The 21,910-nt window shown below is 46.6% G+C and overlaps 1 protein-coding gene across 5 annotated transcripts in view; it reads left to right on the forward strand.

The window, feature by feature from the left end:
* PUM3 (pumilio RNA binding family member 3) overlaps positions 1 to 21,910 on the forward strand; it is a 965,563-nt gene that overhangs the window by 658,631 nt on the left and 285,022 nt on the right. For all 5 annotated transcript variants that reach the window (XM_069625739.1, XM_069625741.1, XM_069625737.1 and 2 more), the window contains one exon: positions 16,991 to 17,133. In XM_069625739.1, the coding sequence (XP_069481840.1) occupies positions 16,991 to 17,133 (143 nt within the window). The remainder of the gene's footprint in view (positions 1 to 16,990; positions 17,134 to 21,910) is intronic.

Raw genomic sequence — 21,910 nt, forward strand, 5'->3', positions numbered from 1 at the left:
TAGGCATCTGCTTTTGCATTGTGACACACAGCACCTTTTGTGCAGTGCTACTGTTTTGTGCCGTTTAACTCCATTTTCTTGGGTGAATTACTGTTCCCAGGAATAATAGGAGGACCTTTGTCTTACTTAACTTTACATGGGTCCAGCATACACCGCCCTATGTGGGGTGCTGGGGGGGTTACTGTCATGCTGGAAACCCATTAGAGGGACAGGGCCTCTGAATCCTTGTCCTTTATTGCTTTTTATCATGTGTTCTGACCTGTTTTCCACGCAGGAGTTCATGTGGGACTCGTGGCGGTGCGGCTCTACCTGTATTTGGTTTGGTGAACAGACCCTTGGGGTACCCTTATGGCACCCATGGGTGGGAGTACGACCCTGTACTCCTAGTGTATGTATTTGGGCACCTGTGTGTGGCCCACAGAGCAGGGTACGGGCCGGTGGCAGCTCTGTGCTGAATTGAGAGGTGCCCTGAGCATCGTCCGTTTTGGGATGCCCAGACCTTTTGGCCCCCGTAGACTCTTGCTTTCTATCGCCTGTTACCTTACTTTTCCTGAACTCCCCACTGTCCCTTCCCCCTGACTGGCTGTTACGTGGAACTTCCATATAGTCCAGGCCAGACTGGTTGAAGCCTTCCAATGACTGTATGTTGTGGGGTGGAACCTGGGTGAATGGAGTGTATGACGAATATGCAGTCTTTGTTATGGGCGTCTAGTATCTGGTGTTTGACGCAATGATTGAGCCGGCCCTGCCTGAAACTGGTATGAATGCAGTGTGGAGTGTTGAATGGCTGGGTACTTGTCCCAATACATATTACTTGTGAGTGGCTGGGGAGAAGTGAATGGCCTGAATGCACTGTCCGCCTGATTGGCTGGCTGGCTGACTGACCTTCTGAGTGATTGGTTGCCCGAGTATGACCCAGTAGAGTGAATGGGAGATCAACTAGTATATCTGGGGGGCCTCTCACTGCTAGAAATACTTCAGAAGCTGAAGTTGATACTTGATGCTTACTCTCGAAGCCGAGTCGGAAGAAGGTGAACCGCTGTTCCCTTCTGTGTAATCTGAAAGCTGCTGTCTTCAAGAACCCATACAAGAGAGGACCTGCTAAGGAGACCTCTCCCCAAGCTACCATCGTGCTCCAGCTAATCTTTGCCAAAGCTCCCTGTTAGACACACCTACGAAAGGCTTCCGACCAGAGAACAAAGAAGCACCGGACAGCCGCCTGTCGATGACCACTGTCGCCGACTGGAGCCGCCGTGCTCCCTTTGCCCAAGAACATTTTATCCAAGGTCTCCCTTGTTCATTGTCGACTGCTTTCGTCCTGCCGGAGAAAGTCAAGGCCATCGACTACCGAGGAGAATCCGCTGGTGCGGTTTCCCGCCACCCGAAGACCTTGGAGACGCTGACAAAGCTACTGAAGCCAGCCATGGTCGTGTCCCGTTCGCCGGCGCCAGATGCCGACAACTCGACGCCTTTGCTGGGCTAAAGTTCTTCACTGACTCTTTGCGGCAACAAACCATCATCACCGGGGTGCACCGCACGCCTCCCCTGTTGCAGGACGTTTTCGATCACTCGTCAATGAGCACTGCAAGGATCGAAGCTGCTGCCTCAACGACCACGTTCACCCTTCATTCATTTCGGAAGTTCAATTACCCGTCCCTTTCTGCCTGAAAGGGAGTGCACTCAAGAAGGGTCAGTCGATTCCCTGATGAATAACTCTACAACACAAGGTACATTTGGGTTGCAGAACTATAGAAAAAGATAACTCTAATAGATGGACTTGGCTTGTAGTGTATCTGCATTTACAGGTTTCCCAGGTGGGGGGTAATACTCAGTGTATTATCGTGATAGTGTATATAACATTGAACCTTATTTATACAAAGACTTAACTAATGGTGTGTGGACATTCCTTTGTGGGTGCTTGTGGACTACACTGTACTTAATAACAAGTCCGCATCACCTCCTGAGAAGCTAGGCCTTGATTGCTCGTCCATTGCTACCAACAATAGAGAATCTTGGATGTGGCTCTCTGTGCCTCTCCTCTGCCATATAGAGAGGAGTACAGACACCCTCACCCCTCAGGTCCTTCACAGTTGCATAGTAATTCCTTTAGCCCATTCCTCATGTAACATTTTGTTACACAAACTCACTTGAATGGCTGGTGGTAGTGGTTTCTTTTTTACTACCGAGTAACATGTATCTGCAGGCTGCTACCTCAGCTGCAGTGCTGCACCCAAGGGTGACCATTTTCTCAAAATGGCCCCTGTCGTCTTTTTTCGACATTTCTTGTTAGTTTCTTCTAGGCTTTTAATCAGCTTTTTTTTGCATCTGGTTTGTGTACTTTGTGTAGTTTGCCTTTGGCAGGATTCAGCACTCAAGCCCACCCAGGCTCCAGTTTGTCTGGAAAGACAGGAAGTGGGGAGGGCCCTGGAACTTCCCTGTACTTTGTCTCTAGGTGTGCCTGAGTGATTCCAGTTCCAATTGGCCAGCTGGCTGTCCTGGAGGACAGCCATCCTACTGTGCGATTGACAGCCTGGAGCTGTGAATGAATGGGAACTTGCATAAAAAGTGAAGTTTGTGGGACTAGCGGCATAGTCGACCACTGGAGGACAACAGCCGAAGAAGACTAGAGAAGACGCCAGCAGCACCCTCCTGGACCGCCAACTGCCTGGTGGAGCCCTGCAGCTGTGCTGACCACGTTTTCGAATAGACTGGCAAGACCCGTAAAGTATTACTTCCTCCCTTAGGCTGGTGGGACGAACTAGCCTCAAGATACACCATTGTGGCGCAAACCCCAACCTTCTGTGACTTTCCAAGGCTGCAGAAGCCCAATATCTGGGGTATGGCAACCACTTGTGAATGCATTGTCTTCTGAAATCCGAATCCGGCCAGATCTTCGTGGGCATCCAGAGGAACCTACAAAATCAAAAAATTTGCGCCCAGAGTCCCCTCACTAGAGTCCAGGACCGAGGGATCAAGGAAATCCTAACCAGAGCTTTTCGTTCTTTGTTGGCACTGAGAAAAAGGCGTCAAAACCACGAAGAGCCACAATGGATGGAAATCCATTGCTACTGAGTCCCCCTCGAGTGCTACCGCAGGAGCCCACCAGACGTCCTCCCTTTCATCACCACGACCAAGGACCATGCATCATGAAGGCAACCACTTCATTTTCAAGGTACTGTGGGGTTTGGGGTATTTGCGATTTAACCCTACACTAAGTTGACCTCAACTTAACTTCATTGGCCTTACAGCTTGTGCTTTCAAAAGGTGACTCCTCGAGTAGCTGTGATTTTCTTTTTTGAACACTGACTATTTAAGAACATATTTCTAATAAGAGCATCAGAACTTTGATTTTGTCTGTTGGCTGTCCTGGCTCCCTAAAGGCCTCCTTCTGAACCTATTGGCTTCGGCAGTGCTTGTTTTAAATGTTGAACACTTTAATGCTGGGATAATAGACTGCCTGCATCCCTTTGGGAGAATCTAAGTGTTCTTATAACCTATCAGTCTGTTCTGATCTAACCCTAGTCTTTCCTTCCTTAAAAACTCAATATTGCAAAGGTGATACTATATAAATGCTATAATGATGTCACCTCTGGGTGCTGGAACATGTGTAACATATGAATTAATTACTCGCCTGCTTTATTGTTCACTTTTTGAATTGAATCCCAACTTGGGATTAATGTTACAGATAATTACTGCTTTGTAAAGAATGGTTTAAATAGCTTAGTGTATAAATACATGATTGATCATATAACTGTTTAATTGGATATTTGTATTTACTGATTTCATTTCACAGCTCTACAGCTCACATTACCCTTAAAATCAGCCTGGCTGCTCAGTCACATTACCAACCTGTGTAGTACAGGCCTATATTAAATGATGGTTTACCTAATACCAAGAGAAGTCTTGTGTTGTCCCACACCAGTTGGACTGCACTAATTCTTACCCAACACCTAATTTCTTTCTTTTTTGTAACAAGTGTTGCATCGTTGGAATGCAAAGTGAGTCTTCCCAACTGGATCTGCCCACGGTTTTCTATGTCGAAACACTTGAGGAGGGAGATGTAGTATACAGAACCACCCATTTCCGTTGTCCTCACAGAAAGAGGACTTGGAGCAAATCGGGCCGAAAAGCTGTCAATCGAGTCCTTTGCCATTCTTAGTCGTGTTCCTCATTAGGTTCAGTGAAAAGACCCGTCATTCCATATCTTTCAGTTTTCACTTCTGATGCCCAAGCCATTGCTAATAAGTCGTGGTCACCCTGGGTAGTTCCCACGACTTTGAAAGAGACGTATGGAAGAAAGCTCCTAGAGACAAACGTATAGTCTAAGTGCCTCGTGGCTGTCATTTCCCCAAGTCTTCCACCATTTGTCCATTTAACATGTGTGTCCCTCATTGCCATAAGTGATTGCCAGGCCACTCCTCATCGTTGAGGAACTTTGGTGCATGGAGTTAATTGAGAAATCATCCCTGACCAGGCACCTGGCAATCAAGTTGCCACACAGGAGTATGTTGCACACATCATGTTTTATTTATGCTTGGTCTATCAAGGTCACCAAATCCAAGAAACCTTGGGTCATCACGCCCCCCCCCCCCCCACCCCCCTCGGGTTCAAATATAAGTTTATAATCACTAAAGGTAGTTTGTATGCTTGTTGGTACTCACTGGCCGGTGGAGACCACCCCACTATGGTCACCTGGGCAAAGAGATTTTCAAATGCCACCTTGATCAGGTTCAGTCCGCTCCCTGACTTAATTGCAGTTGAGGCCAGATGATGATCTTCCTTTAAGGCCCTTTATAGTGGGGCTACGAATTACAGTATATCCATCCAGGCATGGTTTCAGCCTTAACCAGGTCTTTTGAAGACGCAGAATATTGTAATCACCCAATGCTACATCACTGATGGCAGTGAGATGCTTGAATCTACACCCAAGGCTGGCATTGTGGAACCCAAGTAAAGTGGTGCCCCTCTCAAGCAGCTATGGCCTCTTATTGAAGGCCAAGGCACCCGAGAGCCAGGACCAGGTGAAGTTGTCCAAAGCTCCAGGCTCTATTTCCAGGGGCATCGCGATCTTCTAGGTCCAATGCTGCTGATAGTGTGTAATGTGATGGCTTAAGTTGCTTCTACCAGGGCCTTGTGGGGCTCGCTTTCGTGCTAATGTGTCTTGTACAGTGCCGCTTTTGCTTTGATTTCCTGAGGCGAACCCTCCAAGTGGTTCTTCTTCCACCTTCCAGAGTTGTTCACTTTGATTAATACTGCGGCTCAGCTCCTTCATATCATTTGCAGGCGGGCCTACTTCTACAAAGTCTTTCACAGTGTAATATCAAAGCCCACCATTTGCAGGCTTTCTGCTGCTTTCAACGGCATGCCTTTCATGATCGGGCAGGGTGTATGGAGGAAAACGCTGTCCTTGCGTGATACGGGCACAAATGCGATGATTGGAAGGTCATTGGAAGTGATTTGGCGAAGGTTCTGCGGTTCAATATCAGGTCATCCTCCTTATCCACTTCTCTCTCCAGTTTCACAAAGCAGGGACTTTTCCCACCCAGTAGATGATTTTGAGAAGTGACCCATGTACCTTCCCGTTTTTTTCCGGTTAGTCCAGTTCTCCAATAAGGGCAGGCATCTCGGGTTTGTAGTCGGGGAGGTTGAATCTTCGAGTCAGTTTATTTTTTTAAACTTTGTTGTTGTGTTCATTAATTGTTGCAAAACAAACAAAACATAACAAACACACTGGCACTTCTTCATGGATTCCACCTCACATCACTTGTTGTGGGGCAATACCGTGGCGTGTCGCCCTGGTCAGTAACCATCTGTCCTATCCAATGCCGTAACAGTCTTGTATCCCCTATACTGCTCTGTCGGGGGGGGGGGGGGGGGGGCTTGCTCTTTTGCGGGTTTTAACGTTTAAGGCTCCTCCGGGTATGTCAGAGCCGCTTCCTTCACCTTGTCCGAACAAGCCCTGTATCAGTTGCATGCAAGTATCTTGTGCCCACTCTCCCGCTCTCCCCTCTGTACCGCTCTAGTCCACACTACTGTCTCCGCCACTGACCATTTCTGGAGATCCGTCCACCACAAGCCTATGCTCGGTCCCAAGCTGGAGTTCCATGCCATTGCTATGCGTCTTTGCCAAGATGCACACTAGGTCCTTCATTTTAGCTAAATGTGTTCTGTGTCTGTTTCCTCTAGGGAAGAGGCCCAATAGGTACGACTCTGGGGTCCATGCTCGCATGTGATTTCCACTCTCCGCCACCATTTCTTTAATCCCCTCCCAAAATGCTTTTATCACTGGGCAGGTCTAGAACATATGCATTATGTAGGCTTCCTTCTCTGTGCAACGTGTGCAGCCCCGGGGCTCCCCAATCTGCATCATGGTCATCCTCCTGGGCACGAGATGCACTCTATGCATGAGGTATATCTCTGCCTGCTTGAATCCCTAGACACTTTTCTTCGGGTATCGCAAGACTCTAATCAATTCCTGGTCACTGAAGGGCTTCTGGAGCTCCTTCTCCCATCGGTCTCTTATTTCCAGCTCCCGTTCATTATTAGATTTCAGAAATTGTTCGTACAGTCTAGAGACCGCATGTCCCCCTTCCGATACATTGTACCACGCGTCTAGCCTCCCCTCCGAGTCCTCATCTTCCGGCCATTTTCTTTGTCTGCACCATGCAGTTCTATAGCATAAACTGGCCCCCGTGTATATCCTGCTCCTCCATGTGTCGAAGTCCATCCATTGACCTTCTTTCCTCAGATCCCCTATCTGAACTACTCCCTTTGCTTCCCACTGGGATCGGTATGTTGTGAGGGTCCCTGCATCTACGCCCACGAACCTTGCGAGAGGGAGCTGTGCTGAGTAGGGGTTCTGCTCTCCCTGAAGTTTCCATGCTTTGTTCCACAAGGTCAGGTCCAATTTGATATGTTGGGTAGGGTCCTGGTCAGGGGCTTGTCGATCCATACTGCTTCCCTTAGATAATATTGCTTCAACGCCGGCTGGAAGAGTAGTGAGTCTATTGATGTTTCATCCCCTAGCCACGCAACCACAAACTGCAGTTGTCTTGCAAAATAGTATCGTTAAAAATCTGGCAGTCCAATACCTCCTGCTTCATAGTCCCTTTGTAGGGTGTTTAAAGATATCCTGTTCCTCTCCCCACCCCACAGGAATTCCTGCACCATTGTGTTCAGTTGTATGAAGAAGACCTTAGTTGCATCATATGGGATGTTGAAGTAGTAGAGCATGCGTGGCAATACCGTCATTTTCAGTAGGGCCGCCTTCCCCATCGAGAGTGTCTTTCAGAAAGTCCCTGCCTTCTGTGTCTTATCGAGGGCTCCCAGTGTGTTGAATTTGTGTGTCCTTGGTGTCGTATCTCTATCCCCAAATAACGGACAGATTTCTGTGCCCATGTGAGTCCCAAGTCTGGCAGTCGGCTCGAGGGGACCCAACTTGGGTCGGCTAGGGGGAAAAGAGAGGACTAATCTTTATTGGTGGCTATATCTGAAAGTCTGGTATATGCGCCTATTGCTTCCAGTAAGCATGACCGGTTCTCCCGCGGGTTCCCCACAAAGAGGAGCATATTGTCTGCGTACAATGATAATTGATGTATAACCCCATCTATATCTATCCCAGTATCCCCATATTCCGCCCTCTGGAAGACTGCCAGCGGCTCGAGGGCCAGTGTTTATATATAGCATTGGTGACAGCGGGCATCCCTGCTTTGTGCCTCTATAGATCCTCCATACGATCGAGATATGCCTCCCCGTCCTGACTCACTCTGGGGTTTTTGTATAGCAGCTCCACCCAGAGGAGGAACCTCTCCCCATCCCAAAGTGGGCCAGGACGTTTAACAACCACTCCCGATTCACAGTGTCGAAAGCTTTAACAGCATCTGGTGATGCTATTGCATATTTGCGCCACATGCTGTTTGTCTGGTCCACCACGTAGTCTTCGCAGATTCCACGTCGTGTTCCTCCCTGGGACATATCCCGTTTGATTGATGTGGATTAACGTGGTTATCGCCCCTTTAAGTCGGTTAGCTAGCACCGCTGTAAGATTTTTGGAGTCCTGGTTGAGGGAGCTCGGCCTATAGGAAGCGCATTCTAATGGTGACTTCCCTGGTTTGAGGATGGGTACAATTACCGATTCAGGCATGCTGTCAAGCAACTGCCCCTTTTCATATGCCTCCTTGATATGTTTCCAGCAGTCTCTGTGCTAGGGTAAAACTCGCCTGGTAGCCCATCAGGTCCCGGGGCTTTGCCCGATGGGAGTTCAGAAATCACAGTCTCCAGTTCCTTCACCGTAAGGGGAGCCTTCAGGATCTGAACCTGGTCTTCCTCTAGCTTTCGGAGTCTAAATCTCAGACCGGGCATCTGCTAGATCGCCCATTTCTACCGCCGGGGTTGGGAGTGTACAATTTCTCATAGAATTGTGATAATATATTGTTAATGCCCTCCTGGGTCCTGACCTCCTCCCCTGCTTCATCTCTTATCCCATTAATGGGGTCCCTCCTGCCTTCCTGCTTGGTGAGCCAGGCCAGGAGCCGGCCAGGTGTATCCCATTCCGCATGCAATCTCTGTATAAACCTCCCATAATCCAGTTTCCCCAGTCTCTCCCAGATTGCGGCACACCTCATTCTCAACTCAGAGTTCCCTGGATTCCTCCCCTGTCAAGCCCACTTGGGGTTCTGCCTGCTCCATTTCCCTTTCCATCTATCTCACCCAGTTCAGTCATGGCACTTCCTCTTATTCTACCCGTTTTCCCTATCACCGCCCCCTTACCACCACTTTGAAGGCGTCCCAGATTTTACCGGTGCTCTCTATACTTCCCACGTTATGCTCAAAGTAATCTACTGAAGCGTCTTGCATGTATTCCCGAAACTCGCCCTCCAATGCCTCTGCTCTCAACCGACACGTTGGTATTGGGGCCTTTCTATAAGTATGTGCGCATGTTAGCAATGGTGAATGATCTGACGGTGTCCGTGCCCTAATATGTATCCCCGTGCATTCCCTCAAAGATTCGGTGCTCGTGGCAGGCGCTATAGTGTGTACCCTCTCCCCTGTCCATGTACCTTCCTCCAGATGCAGATGTTTCAGGATCGTTTGCAGGGCCTTCGCTGGTCGTACTGCTTTCCTGTATTTGTCGTCAGATCTGTCCAGCAGTGGGTGGAGAGTGCAGTTAAAATCACCTGCCCAAACAAATGTTGCCTCTGTGGATTGGGCCATTTTGAACTCTATTGCATCATGATTTGGAGCATATGTATTTATCAAGCACATCTTGTTGTCCAGCATTCCATGCTCCAACACATCTGCCTTCCGGGTCTTTCTTGTCTTATAAATTGAAATGGAACCCCCGGAGCAACCTATATCAGGGATCCCTAGCATAATTGGAGTATGTCACACTGTACATTTGGCCTCCTCATTTCTTAGCCACTTTGGTTTGCTTCTCAGGCGTTAAATGAGTCTCTTGTAACAGTGTTGGGGAACATTATCAGAAGTGTGCCAATTCCCTCCACCAGAGACCCCCAGCAACTTTACTGGATTTTGAGGACTTGATTTTTCTTTTACCTTGAGAGAATGTGACCCTTTTCCCCACTCTCTCGTGTATTTTATTGTGATTTTGAACACTGTTTCTTTTGGTTGTGGAGTCTGACAAACCCAATAAGCATCATCTTTTACATTGTCACACAGCCCCTTCAGTGCAGTGGCACAGGGAAGTCTTTCAGATTTCGCAAAGATTTCAATACCTTCTCTGGGATAAACTACCGTTTCCCAGAGTAGTAAAGTGAAATTGACTTTACTTACATTGGTAACTTTCTAGACCCAGCACACCCTATTTTACAATAGGGTGCTGGAGGGGTTACCTAGTATCCCCTTTGTCTAGCCTCTCATGTAACATTGTTACCCTTTTCCTCACTGAATGGCTGGTGGCAGTGGTTTCGTTTTAACTACTGTGGTGTGCATTTAACGCAGGCTGCGTTTGCAGCTACAGTAAAGAACCCAAGGGTGCCATGTTTGTGAAAATGGCCCAAGTCGTCTTTTTTCGCCATTTCTTTGTGGAAAGGCCCTTCTTGAGATTTACTCTGCGTGCCAAACCAGGTTTGGTCCTATTGTTCGCTTTGCCTTTGGCGGGATTCATGAGAGAAGCACGCCTCTCGCTCCAGGGTGTCTGGGGTGGGCAGGAAGTGAGGAAGGTGCCCAAAACTCACTCCCTGTCCTTAGTCTCCTAGGAGACCCAAATGCACTCTGTAGTGATTGGCCGGCTGCCTGTCCGGCAAGGACAGCCACCCTGCTGGTTGACTGACAGCTAGGCTGGAATGAATGGGAGATAACTGAATGCAAGGCTTTTGGCTTGGAAGGCAGTCATCCACTGGACGAAGGAACCGAAGAACTTGAAGAGGGCGCCTGCTGCAACTCCTGAACCTCTGGTTTGCCCGGTGAAGTCCTGCTGCGCTGAAACTCCAAAATCGTATTGACAGAGAAGCTCCTGCAAGGACAACTTCTCCCCTTGAGTTGGTGGGACCAATCAACTCCAAAGTAAGCCACCTGGACATCTTTCTCGGAGCTGGTTGAATTTCCGCAGAGTAGCTGCTGGAAACCGTAGAGCCAGGGAGAGGAACACCAGTTTGTGTGCGTTGCTTTTAAGTTGGCCAAGAGCTCCAGGAAGATCCTGCGGACTCCCAGGGAGCAGGACCGACTGAGCCTGGGCCCCCTCAACAGAGTGCGGGACCCCAGAAGCAAGGAAAGTCCATCTCGACTGCCAGGAATCAGTGTTGCTATTTGCGGTAGATGTGAGGAGCTGAAACACTGAATGGCCACTGAAAGTGAAGTTTGCCGGTTGCGAGTTTTGACCGTCCCAGCGCATTGCAGGAGTCTGCCCGACGTCCTCCCTCTTGTTCCCACGACTGAGGCCCAGGAACAGTGAGATCTGCAGAGCTGCACAGGAACAGAAGTAGTCTGCTGCATCTTTTCTTAATTTTAAAGGTAGTGTACAAAGTATGAGTGAACATACCTCTCAATGTAGAGTTGCTTGCATCTTCAACTACTCACAAGTCTAATCAGCTTGTGACACTACATTTGATTCTTCTTTTCTTCAGACTTCTAAAACATTGTGCAAAGACTTTCCACTTGCCTACAAAGAAGTTCTTCAGCTAACTAAGACTTTTGCCTATTGACTTTGGCTTAGCCTCTTCCACTGGACCTCTTATTGTGGGATCTGAAAGGATTTGCCTGCTTAAGGATATTTGTGGTCTCTTGTTTGTTCTAAATAATAATTTCCTTTCACTTATTACTATATGATTCTAATTGCAACAGTGATGTCCCCAGCCCTTTAGCAATTGAATTTACCTGAGGGTGTAGGTAGTGTCTGTGGGCCATCCCAAAAGGGTATCTACTTAGAGATATTAAGAGTGTTTATTTCATGAAGTGTATTTGAGTGTTAGTTATATTGCTCCCTTCTGAAGAAGGCATATTCTAACTGACTGATTAATAATTGTTTATTCAAGCAACCTTGAGTGTAAATTTATTTGAATACTTGTAACTGTAAATCTCTAACTCCACTACAGCTCACATTGACCCCTCTTGAGATAAGCCTGGCTGCTCAACATGCTACCAAAATGGTGTAGTACAAGCTTATACCAAAGGTTGCGTTTCCTATACCTGTAGTCAGAGTTGTTTGTAGTGTTCCCAGAGGGTACTGCATACAGACTTTGCCTAACAGCGCTTGAGAAATATAGAGGTACATCTTTAAGCCGTACTGAAGCTACAGGAAGATCTTGAGGACCTTCCCAAAGCAGGACAACCCAAGCTCTAGGCACCTCACCAGAGTGCTGGACCCGAGGAGTGAAAAGAGCCCATCCAGCGATCCGGGGTGGTGGTAGCTGAAACCACAAAGTTCTGCTGAACTGAAACAACCGGTAGCTGCTGCCGAACTGCAGTGCCGGTGTCCTCCAGATGCCCTCCCTCTTGTGCCCACGACTGAGGCCCATGAACACATGATCTGCAAAACTGCAACCAAGAAAGAAGCCAGCTGGATCCTCTCCTTCTAACCTAAGGTACTGTTCTGACTAGCTTGCTTTTCTCAGTGAAGACTTACAGTAGCTGCTTTCTAGAGTTGATTTCCGCTCTAACGCTTCACAAGTTTAACCGCTTGTGGCCCAACAGTAATCTTTCAACAACACTAACTTTGTGCAAGACTTTTGTTGCCATCTAAGAAGTGCCTCAGCTCCATAGACTGTTCCCAATTGACTTTGGCTGTCCTGGCTCGATGAAGACTCTTCTAACCCATTGACTTTGATTCTTACTGTCCCCCATAGGTGATGCATTGGTTAACTAATATTTGCTGGGAAAGGGAGATGCAAAAAGTGCTCACATGCTCTGAGAACCTGTTAACATTTTTTCTTTCCTTAACCTTTCCTCTTTACCAACATCAGAATGTTACAAAGTACAAAAGTAATATATTCCAATACTGTCCTAGTTGGTGTAGGAAGTGTGAAGCATCTCTAAAGAGTGTATACTTGCTTTGCCTTGATTCTTAGAAAGTATTTTGAAGTGTATTTTTACTGTTGCACATTGCCCTTTTTTAAAGAATGCTTATTTAAAACTGACCATTAAATAAATAGTTTACTAGAAAACCTTGAGTGTAAGTCTTATTTGGATACTTGTATTTGTGGATTTCGATGCGACAGCTCTACAGCTCACATGTACCCCTCTTGAGATAAGTTTGGTTGCTCAGACACTTGACCAACTTGTGTAGTACAGACCTATACCAATAGGTGGGTTACCTAATACCAAGAGGACAAGACTGGTGTAGTCTCCCACAGGGTTACTGCATCAAATCTTGCCATTTTAGCATTTCTTGTGCTTTCTTGTTCCTTCCCCTGACCAAGAAGAGATCAGCTCAAGAAACCACAGCTAAGACGATTTCCAGTGACCAGAGAGCCTGCTGTAGCCCTTCCTTCCAATCGACCTTGGAACTCTGTAAACTACGTCCCAGACCTATAGCCTGGTGAAGACCTGCATTTCGAGCCATCCCACGCTGTGCTGCAACCTTGTGGGCTGCAATACTCTGGGACCTTCAGCCATTGTGCAGTGCAGAGTCTTCCGTATTCCGAATCTCGCTGAAACGTTGTGGGCAACCTGCTGGATCTCCGGAGGAGCGATTCCAATCCGAAAGACCCCTCACCAGAGTGCTGGACCTTGCAAACCACCGGCCAGCGATAGTCGGTCTTCTGTGCTCCTGAAAAAGTCGGCAAATCCACAGCCGCATCCAGCCACGAGGAAAACCTTGCCTAGAGACTTCCCTGTGATCCTTGCTGCAAAAGTCCTTTCAGTGTCCCGTCTTAATGAAGCAATTCAATGACCAGGTTTTTGGCTACAGATCCTGAAGTTCCCCTGCTGCAAAATCTTCTGTGCTGAGGTACTGTGCTGGCTTGGGTATTTACTTACCTTACGTCTCTTGTGATTCCTGTGTAGTTTTGGGGTGTTTTCTGTGATTGGGAGGCCTCTCGTCCAGTTCACCCAGGCCCACTGATGGAATCCTCCTAGGGTGTCTTCTGTGAAATGCCCCAGGACCCTCAGCTAACCCTAAAAGTGAAGTACTTACTTGTTCTAACAGGCTTCCTTAGGAAATTTGACTTTTGCTACTTAACCTATCCTGACCTGCCTGTTTGAGACCAGACATTAGTGACCCCCCTTCTGCCACTGAGAACACTCGTGCTCCAAGAATAAGGAAAAGACTTCGAAGGATTGGGCCTTTTGCCTAGAAAAGAGAATGTGTTTAAAAGTTACTTGCAAAAGAAGTTGGTTGGTAACCGTAACTGAGTGAAAATTTACAAAAGTGATTACTTACCTTAGAAATGTTCTAATTGGGTTTAGTTGATGATGATTTGTGTTGGGGTTGTGGAAAAGAACAGGGTACTCTGTTACATATGTTGTGGCATTGTGAAAGAGTGGTAAGATTTTGGAGGGAGGTTATTGACAGTATTGATCAGGTCTGGCACATTGTTTACCCACGCAATCCCTTAGCAGTTATATTCCTGTCGTATGGTGGTGGGCGTAATGTAAGTTGGGTGATATTGTGCGGGGTGCGTAAAGTTTTGTTGGTGGCGGTTAAACAAGTGTTGAAGGTCTGGAAGACACGAAAAAAGCCGACAGTGGAGGAGTGGATTTTGGATGTTAGAGCTTTATCAAGATTTGAAAAAACTATGTTTAGTAAACAAAACAAGGCAGAACTTTATGATGAAATGTGGGAGAGTTTTAATGACCTTTATGGATAATGCTAGGTTGAATTATAGAGTGGAGTGAAATGGTTTACTTTCAGGTACTTTACATATAGGGGGGGGGAGAATTGTGTTGTTTATGTGGTTGTTTTGTGTAGTCTTGTTTGTCTGTTATTTGTTTGATATATCTGGTTTGGTTTTAAGTTAATTTTACATTTTGATATGGTGGGATATGGGGTTATGGTATGAAATTCTGCTGTATTGCTTCCTGCTATTGTATATTTTGCAGTTCAATGACTTATGATGATGATACTTCTTGTTGAATATTGTTGAAAATGAGAAATAAAGAGTTGAAAAAAAAAAGTTCTACCATTCTGGAAAGTATATGTAACATCTTTCTTTCCTTTGAAACTGTTTAGCCCTTCTAATAGAAAGTAGATGTAGGGTCAATTTACTCGCCTGTAAATTGGCTGTGCCTCTTTCCCAAAAATAATGCTGTTGGCTTCACTAAATATTTCTTTCAGAGAATATGTATATACGTTTTCCAACAGTCTTTTTTCCCCTGACTTGCTGTTAGCCTGTCCTGAATAAGTCTGCATTAGGTTTTACCTACCAACAATAGCCTGGAGTCATTCATAAAGTGTAACACTGGGTTTTGCGTTCCCTGGTCTGTTTTAGACGGACCCAAAAACAGTCTGAGGTTTATACCTGCCTTTAAGTTGCTATTGGCGCCTTCAAAAAGTGTATAGGGTTTTCTTACCTTGAGTTAGCTGTGTGACATCATAAAATAAGTGACAAGAGTTATTGCTTCCCTTAGTCTGTGAACAGAAAAGCAACTGTAATTGAATTGCACCCCAAGGTCCAACTCCCCTAGAGTAACTGTCATCCTGAATCAGAGTTATAGGTGTTTTACTGTTACTAGAATAAGTGGTCCACTATTCTGTAAAGTATATTGGCCAGTTAACTTAATATGTGATTTCTTGCTGAGCGTCACGGTACAACTGATCGCGTCTACTACCGTGGTATTACTGAAAGTAATCTAAAAGTAACTATTGGTTTTGACTTCCCTACAAATACTGTTCTGAGGTTCCAAATTAGGTCAAATTTTATTGGTCTGTGTACCTACAAGCATAGTTTTTTTTTTATTATTATTATAATAATGTGTTTATGCTCTGTGATAGTACTTATTTCCCCCCAAGATTTATCTTTGCCGACTTGAATTTAAAACATTTATTTTTACAACATATAGTATCAGTGTTTCTTTGGACATGTATAATACGATTTCTTTGTACTGATTCTACAGCCCTCTCCCTACTACGATAAGCCTGGCTGCTCTGTCTACGCTACCATGAGCTCAGGTGGTACAGCCTTATACTAAGAGTGGAGTCTTGTACTGTCTCGGTTGAATGGTTTTGCTAAGCCCCTAGTTGGACTTCAGAAAACCTTTCCTAACACTAAGTCCTTTGCTTACACTACTTAGGTCATGTCGGTAACGCACTCGATGTGGTGGCTTTGACGCATGGGAGCATCATGTGTGCCTGTATACGTAGGGTAGAGATGGTGTGACAGGAATGTCTGAGTCAACACTATTTTACTTTGTAAGTAAACAACTTGTTATACAATGGACAAACCACTGGAGGGTGGCCTATGCAAAGGATGTTCCTTCATGCAGATAAAAGCCACAGACTCTTATTCCGCAAATAACATGTGCCATATCTGTTAGTGGAAAAGAAAACTTCTTTTTAAAGTTGAAGTTTACAAACTTTGTAAATGCCAATGTTGAGGTACAAACATTCAGTCCACGTGAAGTACTTCCCTAATACAAAGTTCATCCTGAATGACTTAATGAAAGGGCTAGTGTCAGATGCTGCATGTGTCCTGGTGTAAGAGGGGCCATCAATGCCTGCAAGACGTGTGTGTGGAGAACGATAAGGTGAAGTCTTCAAAGGTTGTAAATGTCAATGTTAAGGTGCAAACACAAAGTCCATATTAAGTCTTTCCCTAACACAAACTTCATCCTTATTGACCAAATTTAAAGGGCCAGCGGCAGGTGCTTTATCTACCCACGTGTAAAATGGTCACCAGAGAAGGTGGGGGACATGACCAAAGTACTGACTTGTACCCAGCCACACATACAGTCCTCCCCTAGTCACACTGCTAGCATACTTTTTGGCAACTTTAGGAGAAACGTCTGAGAGAAAACATAGTATCTGCTCATAACTATGGCTTTTTCCTCACACCCACAATGTTTGCTGCGCTGTATGAAGGACTATTTTGACACATTTTCTGATTAATGCCACACCTTATCTTTATCATGCTATATGCTTACCAGATTTATTTTTCTGTTTAACTGTTATTTGGAGTATGTGTTATTTATTTGGAATTCTTGCATCTCATTGTAGCATCAAGGTCCAAGGTGAAAATAATGTGCAAATGTGCTTCCAAGTGTATGCTAGCATGTGCAAATGGGAAATCTTGTCTATGTGCATGACGTTATTTGAATCTTTATGTAGTTCGTTCTATATAGTACCCACAGACGACCTCCTAATTACAAGCTATTCCTGGTCAGAAGCTTTTAGTGGTAAAGCATATAACTGAGTTTGTTTTCCAATAGTAATCCCGTAAATGCACTCTATGGGCCTTCCAACAATAGCCTAATGAGGTGAACATTCGCCTACTGGGTCAATTTCATATTTGCTATTGACACATTTCCTAGTTCAGTAACAGCAGGGGTTCTCTGTTGCAACTAGCTGTCAGCAAATAATTTGGTTATCTATTTTTAGGAGATGATTGGTTGCCTATCGAACATCATAAACAACAAATATGGCAAGAAAGTGTTGTTGTATTTACTGAACCCGAGAAATCCTGCACATTTCCTGCCAGAAATTGTCAAGGTTCTTCAGCAAGGTGATGGAAACGCTCACAGGTAACAAACACACCAGTAACATTGGGCTGCCAAATCCTGACATCTGTGTGAGGTGGGAGAGAGTGAGGGGATTTAGCAGCTGCCATTTTGATAAGTAGCTGTAAGCTAATAAAACCAAAATGCTTATTGCCACTATCTGCAATTACCTGCAGGTCACATGGCTGATGCATGCCTTGAGCTCCTTTGGGACATGGGCAATACAATAAGTGCCTTCAAGATGATGGGAATCCCTGTTTTTTACAGTGCTTTCAAATGGCACAACCACAGTAGCAAGTGCTATATAAATACAGAAGTTAATATAACTTTTAGAAAACATATTTAGTAGATTGATGGTTAATCCAAGCAAAGGTAAGTAGAAGCCAATTGACAGAAATTTGCCCATCTCTGTTGAGCATAAAGCCATGTTATGCAAGTTTAACGTTAGCTGCAATTATTTTGGGAGGTCTGGACTGTAAGCACAATTCTAGGGATCCCACCCCCAGGAATACATAAGTAGCAGCTGCCCACATTCCCGATACCTGTCTTGATTGTGTTAATGCTCCAGCATCCAGGTTATTGGAGGGCTGGAGGCTGATGTAAACCGGCTCCAATCCTCCCAGTGATGGAGCTCATTTAAGCATGACTGGCATCTTGACTTGAAGAAATGAAAATTTAACATTTCTACCCTTAACACAAGCTTACACATGTATTTGGGACTGCATCAACTGCTGCCCCAAGCTGATAGTGCATAGAGGGATCAATTGTTTGCATTGTACTTTCCCCTGCTTCAAATAACCAAAAGTAAAAGCCAAAGTAGTTGCTCACATTTGTGACTTCATTCAGTTTGTAAGAAAAGGAGGATTAGCTCAAATTGGGAAATGTCACCATGGAAAATCTTATGCATCTATGCAAACCTTCACAAATGTGCCCCTGCATGAAAGTATGCAGGATCTCTGGAAACTCGAGCAGAAGCCCCCGGTAACCAAAGAACCCTGGAGGGCCTGAAACTAGCAGAACAAGTAAGAAATTAACATGAGTGAGATTTGTTTTGCTTTTATTATTCCTTTATGGTCAATTCAGGTTTTACTGTAAAAACAGATACTTTCATGCTTAACGTTTCACGTAGTTATACTAAATGTAAGTACAATAAAATCTAAATCTTTCATAATGGAAGAGAGAAGTGTGGTAGGTCAGGAGGAGGACACGGACTCTGATTAGAAATTCACTGGTAGGTTTAGTAAAGAAACGGAATAAAGACAGTCTCTCCCTACTCTACAAGGCGTCCCTACCTAACGAAACTAGCGAAGGTGCTAGTCAATGAATGTCTTGAAGTTAAACTGTCCAACTATAACCTACCAGACCCTACCACTAATTCTAACAACTCAAAAACAGGAGGGTTTTGCCTAAGGTGTGCTGACATATCCTTCAGCCACTTTTCAATAGATCTTCAGATAGTCTCTAGTGTTTACTTTTATCAATTGATACAGTTCATTGTCTTTGCCTGCGTTCTTCTATAAGGGTTGATCCCTTTCTCTTCCCCCAGGTAAACTTATCACAGAACTATCATTTCCTTCTGGGCTGTTTCCTATGTCCCTGAATAGTTCATGGTAATTAATTTCCTTTTGCCTTTTATCTGGACATGGTTTTCCCAATTCGAGGTTGCTATCTGGTTTCCTGCTTATAACCAGTTATTTTACTTCACGTAGGCCTTACAGGTATGAAATATTACAAACTGGGTCATTCCCAGAACATTTCTTTCACTTCTTTTTACTGGCTGTACAATACTTTCTTCTGAACTAAGACGAGTATGATTTTTTTCATTAATGATTCTCAATCACTCATTAGGTTCTCTTGACTGACGAGTATCAGCATTCCATAATGCTGGTTTTCATCAACTCCCCCATGTCTCCTGTTATCCCTATTCCCTTCTGTTCATAAGGTGAACGTCACCAGGATTTTTGTTTGTTGAGGATCGGCGGCTTCTCCAACATGGTGTCTGGCATGGATTCACATGCTCATAAATATTTCCCTCTCAGGCCAGGAATCCTCAGTAAAAAGAAAAACGGATTCACTTTCACTTACAAACTGTATTTCTCCTCTAAACCAATCCCTGTACTCTGGGGCATACTGCCCCCAGCCAATGACTGTCTTTGCCTAAGCCCCTCCTGTGGCAGCCTTCTTCAGATTTTTACCACACGTTTCAGTGTTGGGACTTCTCCTGTTTTGTTCCGTGAGCTACTTCTAAGGTTGTCGCCGGGAATAGTTCTATTTTTGTCAAAAGCCTGTGTGCTTTTCTCTCCATCTATGACTGCGGCAATCAATTGTCGGTGAACTTCAAAGCCCCTAAAGGGCGAGGATAGTCAAAGTTTCTTCAAAGATTCCAGAAGGCCATCAGGCCTACTTCACACCTCTGACCATGACAGAGGAGAAGGAAGGGTGATCCCTTTTCAAGCTCTGCACCAGATGCGGGCTGCGGAACGTGTTTGTGGAGGACACACCCAGACCACAAGGCGGAGGGGCGTGAGATCTGGCTCGGATTCTCCAACAGAACGATGAAGAACCGACTCAGTAGACTGGCGGCATGGCTGAACGCCACAGCCTCTGCCCCGAGCAGGGTCATGCCTCACCCAGGACCGGCCGCTCAGAGTAGCAGGCTTCTATGTCCTTTGAGACAACGGCAAGCACAGCAAGTCCGGGTCCATCAGGGTCGCTGCCGTTTACGGATCCCGCGATGGACACTGCTGGATCAACATCACCATCTGCAAGCCAGCGATCAAGCTCCTCCTCGAAAAGGAATCGTCCAACCCGGCTAAGCTGCGGGAGAAACCAGAGAAGCCAAGGACGGAGGGAAAGGTGGCCAACCTGCCCAAGAAGGCCCATGGAGCTCAGGAGAAATCGCCGTGGACTATTGAGCTAGTGGCCGCTGTTCTCATAAAGGCAAAACGGACTGACCCCGTGAAGGTAGCCCCTGCATCGCCCAACGTGTGCCTGCTTCCGAGGCAGGAAGCCTCAACAGTGGCTACAGCAAAGCCAGTTAGCACGCCAGAGAAGAGGATGAGCGTCTCTGAGCCTGGCTCCGACCCCTCGGGATGCAAAAAGGGGAATGTGGGCGAGGAAGGGCCCAAGCTGTGGTAGTGTCATCCACAGACAACAAAGACATGGAGGACGACTACGGTGGCGGCGCAGGGTCTAGTGTTCCGGTCACGCCGGCTCAACCAAGGGATGTTTCTGGACATCATATCGACCCTGCACACTTTGGTGTCAGAGATCCAAAAGAGGATGCCGCAGGGCCCAGTCTCTATGGCCCCCGATCCACCTCCGAGGAAACTTTATCAGACACCCCCGTATCAGCATCCAGATCCGGGTCACGGCCCCCTTGGTGCACCCAGACACGGAAATGGATACGGAGACGACAGACTAAATTGTCACGGCGGGTGGTTCTCTGCAACAGAGGGAGTCTCCACCGGACGAGGTGGGGTCGTTCCATTCCATGGTCGCCAAGGCTTCCGAGCTTTTCCAGCTGACACCCGAGGAGACCAAGAAGGAGGGTTTCCTGTATCCGAGGCGCAAGGCCAAAAGGAAGTCCATCATGGTGGTGCCCCTTCTGGACGATGTTTGGGAGGAGGGCCTGGCCCTCTTGAAGAGGCGCTGCAGGGCCCCGGCCAAAAGGGTTAGGCTGGAGAAAAAGTACTTGGTGCCAGAGTCGGCGCCTAAGTGCCTACAGTCGCAACCATCGCCGGATTCAGTGGTATCGGCGGCTGCAAAGAAAAGGTAGTTGAATCCTTCCTCGTCCTCGGTCCTGCCGGACAGCGAGGGGAAGAAGTTGGGCGCCATGGGAAGGAAGGTCATCTACACTGCAGCGTCCACCTTCCAGGAGGGAGCGGTGGCTTCAGACCATGCCATCACGTTGGCACTGGACATCGCAGACACAGGGTTCCGGCAGATGAGGAATGGGGTCTACCTCTGTCATCTAGATTAACTAAAGGCCATGAATTTCAACCAGGATGTCCAGGTGAGGGTACTGGACATGACGTTCGACAGCGATAACCTGTTTGGAAAGGCTGTCCACTAGTCCCTGCAGGCCATCAAGGCGGATACAGAGACGTCCCGTGCACTGGGCATTCTCCAACAACACTGCTCGTCCTTTTGCTCCTCCAGAGCAAAGTCGAGCAGATCAACGAAAGGTTTGCCCTTGTCATACCACCAGCCCTCCAGGTTTACAACCCAGGAGGCCCACAGAGGCCGTTCCCAGGCCTACGGTGGAAGTGGTCTACACTGCCGTCTCCCTCAAGGTAGGATGCTGAAGCAGGACTGAACCAAACAGGATGCCTGGCTCCCACCCGTGCCCCCCAGTGGGAGACCGGCTGGTGGGATTAGTCAGCGAGTGGGAGAAGATCTCCACCGACAGATGGGTGCTGGACACTCAACCACTGACATACACTGAAGTTTCAGCACATGTGTGCCGGGATCCCTCCGGTGGCCCGGCAGGAGCAGCACATCCCTCAACTCTTGGAGGAAGTACGGCCATGCTGCGAAAAGGGGCGATGGAGCTGGCCCCACAAAGACTCCAGGGCTCCAGAGTCTACTCCAGATACTTTATAGTCAAAAAGAAAGCAGGGGAATGGTGGCCCATTCCAGACCTGAGGCACCTCAACAAATAACTGAATTTCCAGTTGCAACGTGACCATCCTGAAACTTTGGAAGACGACTTCTTGACATCACTAGACCTGGAGGACGCTTACTTTCACATCCCCAGCCACAGCAAACAGAGTTCCTGCGCTTCATGGTGCAGGGACGG

The sequence above is a fragment of the Ambystoma mexicanum genome, chromosome 6p (genome assembly GCF_040938575.1).
Source record: "Ambystoma mexicanum isolate Mex_15411 chromosome 6p, UKY_AmexF1_1, whole genome shotgun sequence".
NCBI lineage: Eukaryota > Metazoa > Chordata > Amphibia > Caudata > Ambystomatidae > Ambystoma > Ambystoma mexicanum.